The sequence below is a fragment of the Palaemon carinicauda genome, chromosome 21 (assembly GCF_036898095.1).
Source record: "Palaemon carinicauda isolate YSFRI2023 chromosome 21, ASM3689809v2, whole genome shotgun sequence".
Lineage (NCBI taxonomy): Eukaryota > Metazoa > Arthropoda > Malacostraca > Decapoda > Palaemonidae > Palaemon > Palaemon carinicauda.
This window is the reverse complement of record NC_090745.1, coordinates 86,286,184-86,301,493: the sequence shown is the minus strand read 5'-3', so window position 1 is coordinate 86,301,493 and position 15,310 is coordinate 86,286,184. Positions and strand designations below refer to the sequence as shown.

At 42.1% G+C, this 15,310-nt stretch overlaps 1 protein-coding gene across 8 annotated transcripts in view; it reads right to left on the bottom strand.

Moving 5' to 3' along the window:
* Nucleotides 1–15,310, bottom strand: part of MED18 (mediator complex subunit 18) — a 189,920-nt gene that overhangs the window by 18,767 nt on the left and 155,843 nt on the right. For 4 of the 8 annotated variants that reach the window (XM_068345072.1, XM_068345077.1, XM_068345074.1 and 1 more), the window contains one exon: nucleotides 1,208–1,263. Coding sequence is in view for 1 of the 8 variants with exons in the window: in XM_068345069.1 (XP_068201170.1) it covers nucleotides 12,762–14,135 (1,374 nt within the window). In the remaining 7 variants the exon portion in view is untranslated. The other 4 variants (XM_068345071.1, XM_068345075.1, XM_068345076.1 and 1 more) reach the window with 4 other exon arrangements.

Genomic DNA, 15,310 nt, shown 5'->3' with positions numbered 1-15,310 from the left:
TATATATATATATATAAAAAAAAAACTAATGTACATGGTCAGTGATTGCACATTTTGGTTTTGTAGTCGCAATGTGAAAGACTGTTCAATAGCAAATTCAATTAAAAGTATACAATGTAGAAGAAGAGGACATGAAGCAAATATGTGTGGGAAAAGTGCAAATAATTACTTTGTGTGGAAAATGTGGAGTATGGTAATTTTTCTAAGATGAATAAATCCCCAAGTTTGTCATTATTCACCCAGTGATACTGCAGGACATATATCAAAGGTGTACAGCAAAGGAGAAAGGAAATGCCACCAGTAATGTAAATCCAGAAATTGAGTATGAATGGGGTTCAAGGATGTACACCATCTGGTGTGAAAGGAATGCATGATATTCATGTAAGGGAAGAGAATGGAAATATGTATGTAGTATGTTTGGACAGTCCTAAAGCAGTCTGTTTTAAATGCATAGCAGCTGTGGTAGAATTGACTACATCGGTGTAAAATATTGGGTATTGATTGATAATAATGAACAAATTTCTTTTATGAATAATAAATGCAGTGTAGTACTAGAGGTATGGTATGTATATACTGTACCTGTGATGAACAAAAGTGAGAATAGCTCAAGAAATGTGGCGTGACACCTAAAGTTGCCAATGTTAGTGTAACCTAATGAATATATTTGGTGACCATTGTCCAAAATTTGTAGAGTGTGTTTGATAATATAATTACTGTGTGACCATGATCATGACTTCCTAGGAGGAGAGTCTGAATGATCACTGAAACATAATTAAAGGGAACTTTGCATTTATAGAACTTTGTGGGTTTATAATGAGACTATACTATAAATAATTGTTCTGGGAGGTTTCCCGGTAATGAAATATTTTTGGAGGTACATAAGACCAAAAGATATGAGGGAAAACAACTCAAGTGTGGAAAGAGTACATACAGAGAAGTACATTAAAAAACTATACAAATAAGAAAAATTATTAAGATTATAAAATAAATTAAGAGCAATTGGTAAAATGATCAGTCATATATACAACATGAAGTGACACTTATGTCAACCTTTTCAACAGAAAAACCTTTCATGAGGTTCCTTGGGTTTAATGAAAGAGGAAGAAAGAATTTGGATATGTGAAGCTCTGTGCATAATAATAGGTCAAACATTAGGATAATCACTCAATGGATGTAGCAAAAGCACAAACAAGATTAGTATACTTACCATTCAAGTAGACACTAGTGGTCAAACTGGTGTAGCAAATTCTAGTGAAGAATGAACTGGAAGAAGGAGAGTTATGGTACAGCCTGGTCACCACAAATGGACTTAACATAGATACTTTATATCAAACTACAAATGGATTAAGTATCTGAGATAGAAGAGATACATATAATCATCACAAGAATAATTGGTTTCAAAATATATGTACTGCACTGTAAACCTTTAATTATTTGAGCCAAAGTACCCGAGCTAAATTTTACTTGTACATTGGCAAAATCAGTTTAAGTTAATGACAATACTACCACATTTTCAATAACCCAGTAGCCTCTGATTAAATCCTATCAACTTATGATTATTTACCAATTTACAAACTTTCTTATTCAAAAGTCATACATACTTTGAAGGCTATCTGACATTACAATAAGGAAAAAATGTTATTTTCATTAGTAAAATAAATTTTTGAATATACTTACCCGATGATCATGTAGCTGTCAACTCTGTTGCCCGACAGAAATCTACGGTCGGGATACGCCAGCGATCGCTATACAGGTGGGGGTGTACACAACAGCGCCATCTGTGGTCAGGTACTCCAGTACTTCTTGTCAACACCACCTCAATTTTTTCCTCGGTCCACTGGTTCTCTATGGGGAGGAAGGGTGGGTCAATTAAATCATGATCATCGGGTAAGTATATTCAAAAATTTATTTTACTAATGAAAATAACATTTTTCAATATTAATCTTACCCGATGATCATGTAGCTGATTCACACCCAGGGTGGTGGGTGGAGACCAGCATACATGTTAACAAAGAAGCTAAGTATCCCGTATTTTATTTTATTAGTTATTCAAAAATAACATAAAATAAATAAGTACCTGGTAAGGAAGACGACTTGAACCATTACTCTGCCTTTATTAAGTACGTCTTCCTTACTGAGCGTAGCGGTCCTCTTAGGATGCTGAACGACTCTTAGGTGCTGAAGTATAAAGGGCTGCAACCCATACTAAAGGACCTCATCACAACCTTTAACCTCGGCGCTTCTCAAGAAAGAATTGACCACCCGCCAAATCAACAAGGATGTGGAAGGCTTCTTAGCCGACCGTACAACCCATAAAAAGTATTCAAGAGAAAGGTTAAAAAGGTTATGGGATTATGGGAATGTAGTGGCTGAGCCCCCGCCTACTACTGCATTCGTTGCTACGAATGGTCCCAGGGTGTAGCAGTTCTCGTAAAGAGACTGGACATCTTTGAGATAGAATGATGCGAACACTGACTTGCTTCTCCAATAGGTTGCATCCATAACACTCTGCAGAGAACGGTTCTGTTAGAAGGCCACTGAAGTAGCCACAGCTCTCACTTCATGTGTCCTTACCTTCAGCAAAGCAAGGTCTTCTTCCTTCAGATGAGAATGTGCTTCCCTAATCAGAAGCCTGAATTAGTAAGAAACTGAGTTCTTAGACTTTGGAAGAGAAGGCTTCTTGATAGCACACCATAAGGCTTCTGATTGTCCTCGTAAAGGTTATGACCTTTTTAGATAGTACCTAAGAGCTCTAACTGGGCAAAGTACTCTCTCCAGTTCGTTCCCCACCAAGTTGGACAGGCTTGGGATCTCGAACGACTTAGGCCAAGGACGTGAAGGAAGCTCGTTTTAGCAAAAAATCGAGCTGCAAGGAACATGTAGCCGTTTCAGATGTGAAAACTATGTTCCTGCTGAAGGCGTGGATCTCACTTACTCTTTTAGCTGTTGTCAAGCACACGAGGAAAAGAGTTTTTAATGTGAGGTCCTTAAAAGAGGCTGATTGGAGAGGTTCAAATCTTGATGACATAAGGAACCTTAGGACCACGTCTAGATTCCAGCCTGGAGTGGACAATCGACGTTCCTTTGAGGTCTCAAAAGACCTAAGGAGGTCCTGTAGATCTTTGTTGGTGGAAAGATCCAAGCCTCTGTGGCGGAAAACCGCTGCCAACATACTTCTGTAACCCTTGATCGTAGGAGCTGAAAGGGATCTTACGTTCCTTAGATGTAACAGGAAGTCAGCAATCTGGGTTACAGTGGTACTGGTTGAGGAAACTGCATTGGCCTTGTACCAGCTTCGGAAGACTTCCCCTTTAGACTGATAGACTCTGAGAGTGGATGTCCTCCTTGCTCTGGCAATCGCTCTGGCTGCCTCCTTCGAAAAGCCCCTAGCTCTTGAGAGTCTTTCGAAAGTCTGAAGGCAGTCAGACGAAGAGCGTGGAGGTTTGGGTGTACCTTCTTTACGTGAGGTTGACGTAGAAGGTCCACTCCTAGAGGAAGAGTCCTGGGAATGTCGACCAGCCATTGCAGTACCTCTATGAACCATTCTCTCGCGGGCCAGAGCGGAGCCAACTAACGTCAGCCGTGTCCCTTTGCGAGAGGCGAACTTCTGAAGTACCCTGTTGACAATCTTGAACGGCGGGAATGCATACAGGTCGAGATGGGACCAATCCAGCAGAAAAGCATCCACGTGAACTGCTGCTGGGTCTGGAATCGGAGAACAATACAACGGGAGCCTCTAGGTTATCGAGGTAGCGAACAGATCTATGGTTGGCTGACCCCACAGGGCCCAAAGTCTGCTGCAAACATTCTTGTGAAGGGTCCACTCTGTGGGGATGACCTGACCCTTCCGGCTGAGGCGATCTGCCATGACATTCATATCGCCCTGAATGAACCTCGTTACCAGCGTGAACTTTCGATCTTTTGACCAGATGAGGAGGTCCCTTGCGATCTAGAACAACTTCCACGAATGAGTCCCTCCCTGCTTGGAGATGTAAGCCAAGGCTGTGGTGTTGTCAGAGTCCACCTCCACCACCTTGTTAAGCTGGAGGGACTTGAAGTTTATTAAGGCCAGATGAACTGCCAACAGCTCCTTGCAATTGATGGGAAGTGTCCTTTGCTCCTGATTCCATGTTCCCGAGCATTCCTGTCCGTCCAAAGTCGCACCCCAGCCCGTGTCTGATGCGTCCGAGAAGAGACGGCGGTCGGGTTTCTGAACAGCCAAAGGTAGACTTCCTTGAGAAGAAAGCTGTTCTTTCACCACGTGAGAGTAGACCTCCTCTCTTCGGAAACAGGAACTGAGACCGTCTCTAGCGTCATGTCCTTTATCCAGTGAGCAGCTAGATGATACTGAAGGGGGCGGAGGTGGAGTCTCCCTAACTCGATGAACAGGGCCAGCGATGAAAGTGTCCCTGTTAGACTCATCCACTACCTGACTGAGCATCGGTTCCTTCTCAGCATGCTCTGGATGCATTCTAGGGCTTGGTAGATCCTTGGGGCCGACGGAAAAGCCCGAAAAGCTCGACTCTGAAGCTCCATACCCAGGTAGACAATGGTCTGGGATGGGACGAGCTGGGACTCCTCAAAATTGACCAGGAGGCCCAGTTCCTTGGTCAGATCCATAGTCCATCTGAGAATCTCCAGACAGCGACGACTTGTGGGAGCTCTTAAAACCCAGTCGTCTGACGGAGCCGGACACAAGATCATGGTACTGCTGCACAGTCTGTGAACTGTCAACCATGGGGAAGCGAGGAAGTACAGCGACAACCCGAAACTGTCTAGACTGTCTGGGTCGTACAGACAACTCCTTATCGGGTTGCTGAGGTTGCCGCACTGCGTCACAACAAGTCACTTCTGCTGGTTGTTGAACGTCTTCCCAGTGACACACTGACTCCATAAACAAAAAAAAAAAAAAAATCCTCTAAAAAGGACTAAGCTTGGACTGCATGTCTTGCAACAAAGCTCTATGTCTATGGGAGCAGGTGTGGCAACAGACGGGGTTAGCGACTGAAGCGGAACCATTACCCTCCCTGGAAGCATGTTATGCTTAATAAAAGTCCATAGGAGGCTAAGCAGCTTAAGGCTCCTCTCCAAATGACAGAGTCCTCAAGGGAATATCAGAAGGAGGGAGAATAGCACTTTCTCATCTACAGGAACCATATCCGAGAAAAGCTAAGTTCTCTCAGTGAGGGTTTCACTGGTGCAAAAGCAGCAGACCAGAAGGCAACGTTATGAAACTGCTTGACAGTCTTGTGAGTTGGCAACAACCAAAGATGTGTGACTGAGGAGCATGCGGTAAGGTATGCAGAGCATGCTGTATGCAGAGCATGCTGTATGTAGAGCATGCTGTAAGGTATGCAGAGCATGTTGCATGGCATGCGGCTTATGCTGCATGGGATGAGGCTCATGCTGCAGGGGATGAGGCTCATGCTGCATGGTATGAGGCTCATGCTGCATGGGATGAGGCTCATGCTGCAAGGGATGAGGCTCATGCCGCATGTGTTGAGGAGGATGCCGCATAGTATGAGGCTCCTGCCTCATGGGTTGAGGAGGTTGCCGCATAGCATGAGGCTCCTGCCTCATGGTTTGAGGAGGATGCCGCATAGCATGAGGCTCCTCATAGCATGAGGCTCCTGCCTCATGGGTTGAGGAGGATGCCGCATAGTATGAGGCTCCTGCCTCATGGGTTGAGGAGGATGCCGCCTAGCATGAGGCTCCTGCCTCATGGGTAGAGGAGGTTGCCGCATAGCATGAGGCTCCTGCCTCATGGGTTGAGGAGGATGCCGCATAGCATGAGGCTCCTCATAGCATGAGGCTCCTGCCTCATGGGTTGAGGAGGATGCCTCATAGCATGAGGCTCCTGCCTCAAGGGTTGAGGCGGTTGCCGCATAGCATGAGGCTGCTGCCTCATGGATGGAGGAGGTTGCCGCAACGCATGAGGCTCCTGCCTCATGGATGGAGGAGGTTGCCGCAACGCATGAGGCTCCTGCCTCATGGGTAGAGGAGGTTGCCGCATAGCATGAGGCTCCTGCCTCAAGGGTTGAGGAGGTTGCCGCATAGCAAGAGGCTCCTGCCTCAAGGAAAGTGGAGGTTGCTGCATAGCGCTGGTACCTGGCAACTCCCAATGCGGCAGCTCACGCATGGAGGCAGGAGGAGCCTCAACATCATACGTCTGGCAGGGTGGACTGCTCATCGGAGGTGGAGCTCTCACAGGTGGAGGGTGGGAGCAGGCAGCCGCAGTATCTGCTGAGCGCACAACCTCGGCGGGTTGTAGGTTAACAGGCTACATTGTCAACCTTCCAGCATGATACTCCTGTATGAAGGAGCAAGCTGAGACTGCGTAGTCTGCAGCATGGACCACTAGGGTCTATGAAAGACAACAACAAACGGAGCTACTGTCCGTTGAGACTGAGGGTCTAAAACAGCTGGTGCGGCAACAGACGGAGTTACTGGCTGTTGCGGTACCACCTTGCCTCTCTGGGAGGTGTGCAGTTGTCGTACTGCAGCAAGTCCGAACTGACCCAGTGCTAATGGCTACACCTAGGAGTTGGACTTGCGCGGAAGGGACCGACTTGCACTTAAAAGCTGCAAGAATTTGGTCCATGGTTTCTGCGAGAAACCTCTTCCGCAGACGAGGAATAAATGGGCTCTCTCGTCTTTGTGTGGGTGGGGTGATCACGTCGGCTACGTGAGTTGGTTACACCCGAAACCACGGAGGGAAACGTCTGTTCGTCGATCAAGGCCTGATGAACCCATAAGTCCTTCGACGTTACTTCTCCCCTGGGCTTGGGAGCTTGTAAGAGGTCCCAGACTAGGCGAACAACTGGCACGAACAGACGAACCCTCGAACGCAACACTGTAACACTTTGCGCTTATCACTTTATCACTTTTGATTTTCTGTTTGCACTTATTTCACTGAACTCGAAACTTTAAGTGGTTTGTACCTGAAACACGCAATTCTATCCTTCATTAAAAGTTAGTAATTGCGAAAACAGTATTACAATGTAACAGAAAAACATAATGAAAGATAAATAATTCAGTGGCTGGAAAAGAGACTAAACACTAGATCAAATAAACTACGTTTAAAATCTCTCACCGCATAAAGCCTGGGAACAAGAATAAAACTCTAGAAACGTTTACCTTCTTCCCCTAAAGAGACTAGGGAGAAGAGCAAAAACGATAACAACGTTACCCGCTTGAACGAAACGTTTATCCTCCTCTCTCTCCCTCCGTCTCTATCTCTCTCTCTCTCTCTCTTGACTTAGAACCTGAGAGATGAGCCCAATTATATATATCGTTAAAACATATTATTGTTAAAGGAAAAAAAAAAAAAAAAAAACTGAAAGATTTCCCAAATAAAAAGTTCCTTTATTAGAATTAAAAACCATTTAAGCTAAGAAAGAATGAACAAAACGCTAGAATCGGTTTACTCTTACTGCAACGTGAAACCGTGAATACTCTCTCTCTATCGTAACGATAGAGCGCAAGTTGAACGTTCTGAACGTCAACAACTGCAGAGACAAAACAAAACGTTAGTTCAACTTTGAAAACAGTACGAGACTATCAAAGAAATTCTTTCAAAAACATTAAAATAGCATAAAATGTTAACAGGTAAAAACGAAATGACGGGCTCAATGTTAATTAACTTCGGTTCCAAGAAAAGACCGCCTACTATTAGGAAAGGTCGCATATAAACAAATATAAAAATTAATTTTAATAAGTTTATAATAAAAGGAAGTTAATCGAAGAGGCCTATAAAAGGCGGAGAGATATAAAATAAATCTATAACTTTGTTAAGCAAAATAAAGAAAGAGAGTCTATACTCTCTTCGACACCAACACTTCCGTCTAAGGGAAGGGTCGGCCATTTAAAAGTGACAGAGAGTTCATACTCTCTTCGTCACCAAAATTAAATCAAATTAATTCCAAAAACTTGCTAAGCTAATGATAAAGCTTCCTGAATAGCGAAGGCTAAACTCTAGAGCAAATACATCACCAAATCGTGAACAATAACTCCAGAATCAACAGCGTATCCATGTAGGTCTAGCCGGTGGCACGACAGAGGAAAAATTGAGGTGGTGTTGACAAGAAGTACTGGAGTACCTGACCACAGATGGCGCTGTTGTGTACACCCCCACCTGTATAGCGATCGCTGGCGTATCCCGACCGTAGATTTCTGTCGGGCAACAGAGTTGACAGCTACATGATCATCGGGTAAGATTAATATCGAAAAATATATTTTTCAAAATCATTTGTATTTTTCCTATTTATAAAAACCCGAGTCTTTTAATAAGATTATGACTTCAGTGCAGGTGAAATAGTTATCAAAAATCAAAAAAAAATAGTTATAACTATTGGGGAATGGCAGATAACCTCCACCCACCAGTCAGTCAGCTTGACCCTCACCTTTGACCTTAGGCCTGGAAGTTATGGAACTTTATATAAGGAAAATATAAAGGACTTGGGTTTGTATAGCTAGGGAAAATACAAACTAAGTTTTAAAATCTATGATTTGTTACTACACATCTACAAAATCCCCGTTCTTTAAACGGAGACTCATCCATAAGTGGGAGTGTGTCCTTATTAACCAAAATCTTGCTGGTTTAACTTTCCCAGGAAATATCAGTGCACCTGGTCTTGTATAGGAACGAAAGTGATGACTTCTGCCAACCTCCTAAGAGTCCTAGCATGGAGATGTCAAATGTGTAAGGCCCCTGCAAAGTGTACACGGAAATCAGTCACAGGAGAACCTATATGAAATGTTGTCCGAATATATTTACATCTATAAGAAATGGGTTTGAATACATTCCCATCAATCCTCCCCTTTGTCTGGGAGGATAAGGGGAATACTCTTGATAATCTAGTCTGAAAAGAAAGGTTGCCCTATTATGAAGCTCCTTTTCATCTGACATCCAGTCCAGCTCTTAGTAGCCATGACTGCTGCACCCCCAAGAGAGAGGAGAGAGGAATAAAGGTTACAAGACATCATTCTACCTTTCACTCTAGGCTTAGGACAAAACTGCTACCATAGACAAGCGGACTCTTGTCTCGTGAGAGAGTTTGGCTCGCTACCTAACCTGTTGAGCAGCAACCAGAGCACCAAGGGTAAAGGTGCCCAATGACTTCTTTGTTTACTCCTGCAGGTAGTGGGAGGTAAAAGAAATCTGCATTAGCAGACTCCAATCTTAATATCTGAGCCATTGAGAGGTTCTTCCTGTATGCCAAGGAGGACCCAACAACCCTAACTTGAGAGCCCTTGCTCGATTTGGATCTCTAACCCTACCTGGTTGAAGGATAAGCATAACTAATAGACTAACACAGCTAGAAAGAAACAGTGTTCTTAGATATTTTTCTCTCTACCCTGCTGATGCTAAGCAGTCTTTGGAGCTCAGGCCTGAAACACCAGGTCCTTTTAAGTTAACAAACCGAGAAGTCTGTCATTCTGATTCCCTCTGGATGCATCATGAGAAAAGATGAAAAAGATGAATCTTGACCACAAACTCAGGAACAAGGTAAGGAGACCTCTTTCCATCCTCCAGAATAAATAACAACATACAGGATGTTAAAATTTCTCCTTTTCAATTTGCTAAAGCTAAGGTTAGCTGAAAGACTGTTTAGAGAGTCAGATTTTTGTCTCACTCTCATCTCTATAGTTCATATGGGACATGCATATGCAACTTGAGAATACTCATCACTTCACTATGGGGCCCCAAGATCCCAGGTTGGGTATGACTGCTTTAAGATCCTCACGGGTATAGACTACTCATAAGAAGCAAAGGTCTACATTCCTCTGTCAAAAGACTTCGGTCAAAGCTGAGCAGTAGCCTTTCCCAGCCACGACCAAAAGGCATTTTTCTTGGCGAAGCGAGGGACAAGGAAGTTCACAATGTGCCCTAGAGCAGCTACAACTAGAAAAGTAGCCTTTCTACGACACCAATCACAGAAAATGGTCCACTTCCTTGGAAGACAGCTGCCGACCCCTGTCATAGGTCCTCAGACATCTCCTGGCAGTCTCTTGCAAAAAGCCCTTCACTCAGAGGAGATGCTGTAAAGTCTCCTGCCGTGAAGTGCAAACTCCTTCACGGATTGAAGGTACATCTGAAACTGTGACTGACAAATAATTGTTTAAAGGGGTAGTTCTCTTAGGAGTTTGTCTAAACTTGCCACCAGATCAAGATTCCATTCACTATGTGATTATCTGAGAGACACCAGGGCCATTCTGACACCTAGCGTGATCAACACTCGGTTGATTAGCCGACAAATCAATGAATGGGATAAACATGATCCCATGTGTGTTACACAGTGGCTCCGAATACTTCCCATAGTTCTGAACCGGGAAAACCGAACACTGAGAAATTCATGTTTAGACATGTGGCAAATATTTTGATTACCAGTCATCTGCACAGAGCAAGAAGCATTTCTGCTGCATGAGAAGGAGAACTGAGTGTGTTTACCTGAAAATCCCTCTTAAAGGTTTAAAGGTCACTCATGAATGGCAGAGGCAAGGGACAGTGACATTGCCCTATCGAGCAGGACAATGCCCTAGAGACTGACCATATATACATATGATCAGTGCCCAAGCCCAATCTAGGACGAAGGAGGGCCAGGCAATAGCTGCTGACGACTCAGCAGATAGACCTATAGACTCCCCCAAAGGCCCCATTCGTAGCTCACAAGGATGGTAAGATTGCATCGACAAAAGAAACCAACGAGTTTGAGCGGACTCGAACCACACAGTTTTGCGTTCACCAGTCAAGGACGTTACCACATCGGTCACCACAACCCTACGCAGGATGAGAGGTTACTTATCAGAAATACTTCCTTCACCAAGAATGCATTTCGATATGGGCTCCAGGTGTTCATCGTGCTTGTTTAACACTGCACGATGTATGTTCTTCATCAACTTTTGGGTCACAGAACTTCTGGCATATGCTTTGTGCTAGCTCTCCCCAGTAAACAAAACTGTAGGAATAGGAACAGTGACTATGAGACCTTCCTTTCATGAGATCAGGGGTTTCCTCACGTTTGGTCTCCTACTGTTGGTATTGAGTTAGGATACCATCATTTGAAGGAATTTTGATTTTGGTCCTGATAGATGAAGAGTTGAGAACACTGACCAGAGCATTGGTAATGTTCATAGGGAAATTGGTTCCTAGGGGCAGGCTTAAAGGACAAATATGAAGCTGAGGACAGTTGCCTAAACTAAAGGTGGTATCCCTGTAGGAGTAGATAATAGCTCTCCTGAACAAGTCGGTGTTAGGAGTAGACCTGCTGAAGGACTCTCTATGAGCCATTCGCCCTTCTGAATTATTTAAAGGTTTAAAGACCGCTCATAAATGGCAGAGCCTAGTGACAGTGACATTGCCCTATCAAGCAGGACAATGCCCTAGAGACTAATCATATATATACATAAGATCAGTGCCCAAACCCCTCTATACTCAAGCTGGGACCAAGGAGGGCCAGGCAATGGCCGCTGATGACTCAGCAGATAGACCTATAGGCTCCCCTAAACACCCCCTCCTTAGCTATCAAGGATGATAAGGTTGCAGCAACCAATGAAACTAACAAGTTTGAGCGGGACTTGAACCCCAGTCTGGCGTTCACCAGTCAAGGATATTATCACATCGCTACCTTGTGTGGAATGAACCTTTCTGACAGCTCTACAGCATTGTTCACTGCCCAGATGTGTACCTGATTTATCAATTTACATAGTCTCTACGAGACAGTCTGTCACTGCTTGTTAACATACGCTACAGCCACTATTGTTGTTCATCATCACTAAATGCCCTACCAAACTCTTTTGTATAGCTTGCAGTGCTAGGAATATTGAACAACTTTCAAAGAGTTGATATGCTGGTGCTTATTTTTTTGGGCAACTTGATTCTTCAGTTGAGCACACCTCCCTTCCTTAGATGCATTCGAGAACAAAACCATCTCTGAAGGTGGGGAATTGATGGAGAGGCCCACATGGAACAAGTATGTCCAATAACGAGATGTTCAAGAAGGCATTGCCACAGCCAGAAGTTCTCACTTGAACAAGAACATGAGCATTACCTCTCTGAGCCTGACGATGTGTTCATCTGGCAGAAAGAATCGCTGCTGCCGAGCCTATCCGAATGCAGGGATGTTATACTGGTTTACTCAAGCATAACAAGATGTTTGCATACTTATTCAATAATAAAGGAATAGAAAGAAAAAAAATACTGCTAGAATTTGAGAGGCAGTAAGAATAAGTGTGTACTACTTGTGGCGAAAGTCAAAAGTGCGTGTCTTGTTTACAGACAGGTAAATGGGGATTTACTAGATAGTAGTTATAACTATCCGCTGCATAAATTTCCAACAGCTGCTCCAGCCATAGTTTCATAAAAGGGCGATAGTTTTTATTTGTATATGAAATAAACTGATGGGTTTTACCAAAAATTAAACAAATATATTCATATTCCTAATTTATATTTTTGTTCTCATTGTAAACTTTAATACTTTCATAAAAAAACATTACATGAATTTTCTTTTAAAAACACTACAGTCTACAATCTTTTCAATCAGTCTTTTCATTTTGTCTTTTATCCCACACTGGCTTGTACCTCTCCCCTGCCAAGTGGCAGCTTGTAGTTAAAATTACTGGGGGTGCTGCTTCAGAGAATTTTTAGCCATCGTTTCAAGTGTAACAGGAAACAAACATATAAAAAGAAAATTGATACATAAAAAGGTCACTTTTTTTTACTTACTAATAGCCCAAATTGTTACTGATCAAGCTTGATCCAATCATTTAAAATCAAAATCCATCCTCCTTGTTTCAATCTGTGCAAAACGAATAATTACTTTCTCCTTGATCTCTGGATGACTATTTAGGAATTTTTTCTCCAATGAAAGCACTGCAAGTGAATTTAGTCTTTCAGAATTCATAGTGTCCTTTAGAAAAGTTTTTATTCTTTTCAGTGTTGACAAGCAGCGTTCTGTGTCTGATGATGTAGTCATGGGAATTGTCAGAAGGATTTTTATCAGTTTTGTAATTTCACTAAAAACATTATCTAGATTATTTTCCAAGATAAATTTCAGCAGCTCACTTAATTTATAATATTCATTAATATCAGACCTAGAATAGAAAACTTTTAGTTCAGTTTCAAGTTTCTCTTTGTCAATCATGGGATATGCTTCAGAGGTCAGCACTATCTCTTCTGAAGGAAGTTTTTTCTTAAAACTAGAGAAGCTTTTCTTGTCAAACAATTTAGCAACTAATAAGTGTTTAGTGGAAGAATATCTATCAATCATATCATCACATATACAATCACACACTTCCTTAGCTTCTGCCATGAGTGTCTCTGAGGGATTCTCACAAAACTTTGAATTTCTTATTCCTAAAATAGCAGTTTTGAAATTTGATGTATATTCATTGACTTTATCCGCACTAATTTCTCGGGATCGCATCTGGTTGTAAATTACTTTGACATGAGGCATAATCTGATGAAAAAGCTCTAACCAAAACATGAAATTATCATCATTCATGTATTTCAAAATTCCTGTTGCTTCTGCAATGGTTTGATCTGCAGTTGATGTTAACTGAATTTCAGTAAGGCTGTTTTTTAAAGGTTGCAAATTTTCATGAACTCTGTTTACAGTTTGTATATCGAAGTTCCACCTTATAGAGGATGGACACGAAATGTAAACTTCCATGTGCTTCTTGAGAATGGACACACGTTGCTGTGATCTCGAGAAAAATGTTGGAATGGCCAAAATATTTGAGAAAAATATTCTTGTGTTTCGTGTAATACTTGCTGCATTTCTCATTATTAAATCAAGTTGATGTGCATAAGAGTGCATGAAATGTGCATTACTATAAACGGCTTTTATTTTTGCATGAACTCCCACTTTTTTGCCTTTCATGACATTTGCACTGTCAAATGTTTGAGCAATCAGTTTTTGTTCACTTCCTTCAAGGATTGTGTCTAATTGTTCTAGAATACATTTTGATATGCCATCTGTAGTTTGATCTTCTGGAGTAAAGAATCCCCAAAAACGCTCAAATATTTCTCCCTCTAATACATAACGCAGAACAATGACCATTTGAGTTTGTTCTGAAACATCTGTTGTGTCATCAACCATGACAGCTACAAAGGAAGCTTTTCTAATTTCTGTCATTATTTCCTCATGGTATACTTCTAGTATGGAGTCAAGTATCTCATTCTCAATGGTCTTAAATACACCTTTGAATACTGTACTGGTTTCCAAGTGATTCTTCAAACTTGGATCTAATTCTGATGCAAAATTTATCAATCCTCTAAATACCCCTGAATTTACAGAGTTGTCTTTTTCATCAAGTCCATGTAGACGAGTTTGAAAGTTTCCACAAAAGAAAATACAGTCTATTATTTTGGATAAAATTTTGCGGTTCTTTTTTACCTTTATGTTATGCTCATTGATTGAATGTCTGTATGCCTCACTTAGTCTCACCTTAATATTTACGGCTCCTAAAAGTGACAGCGAAACCATGTTATTGACGTGCTGCTTTGACTTCTCATGCTTTTCAGTTTTTTCTTTCATTTTATTTATATTTTTGAAACCATCTTGTGTCCACGTTACATCACCTCCAAACAGCAAACACGGGAAGCAAAACAACGCACTTTTTACTTCACAGCCGCAAAGCCAACTTTTTCGTTGGTACCATTCAGAATTAAAGCTACGAATATATTTCTTGTTGTTGCTTACACCTAGCTGAGATATTTGGAGATCAGGTGTTGAACGGCCTCTTTTTATAACTGCAACTTTCTCATGGGGAGACAGCATTGAAAACTTAAGCTCTTGAAGTTCACTTACAGTCACAGATCTTATTTCTTGGGGATGCAAGGAGGCCATGGTTATATTTTCTGTAAAATAAAAGAACCGAAAAAAAAATCACAAATTTTTAAAAGTAATTTTCATTTTTCCTAACTATACAAACCTGAGTCCTTTAGTAAAGGGAGAATGGATATCAGTAAAACTAGAACTCAGCAGTTAAAATTATAACAAGATGTAAACAACCGACCTATCAGTAGAGGGAAGGCAACCGGGCCCCAGCCGGCTCACTTGCAACTCACTTAGATGGAAGCCTGGGCCTTTCTGGGGGGGGGGGGGGGGGTTATGACGGGCAAGTTTGATTAAAGGACTCGAGTCTGTATAGTTAAGAAAAATACAAATTACAGTACTTTAAGTTTGCAATTTGTTCCTACTTAATAAAATCCATCATCCTTTACTATACTGTATAAGCAGGAGCCGCTGATGGGTGTCTGGAGTATCTTGTAGGTACATGTTTCACTTGCTCAGAGCATGGCTTCAGT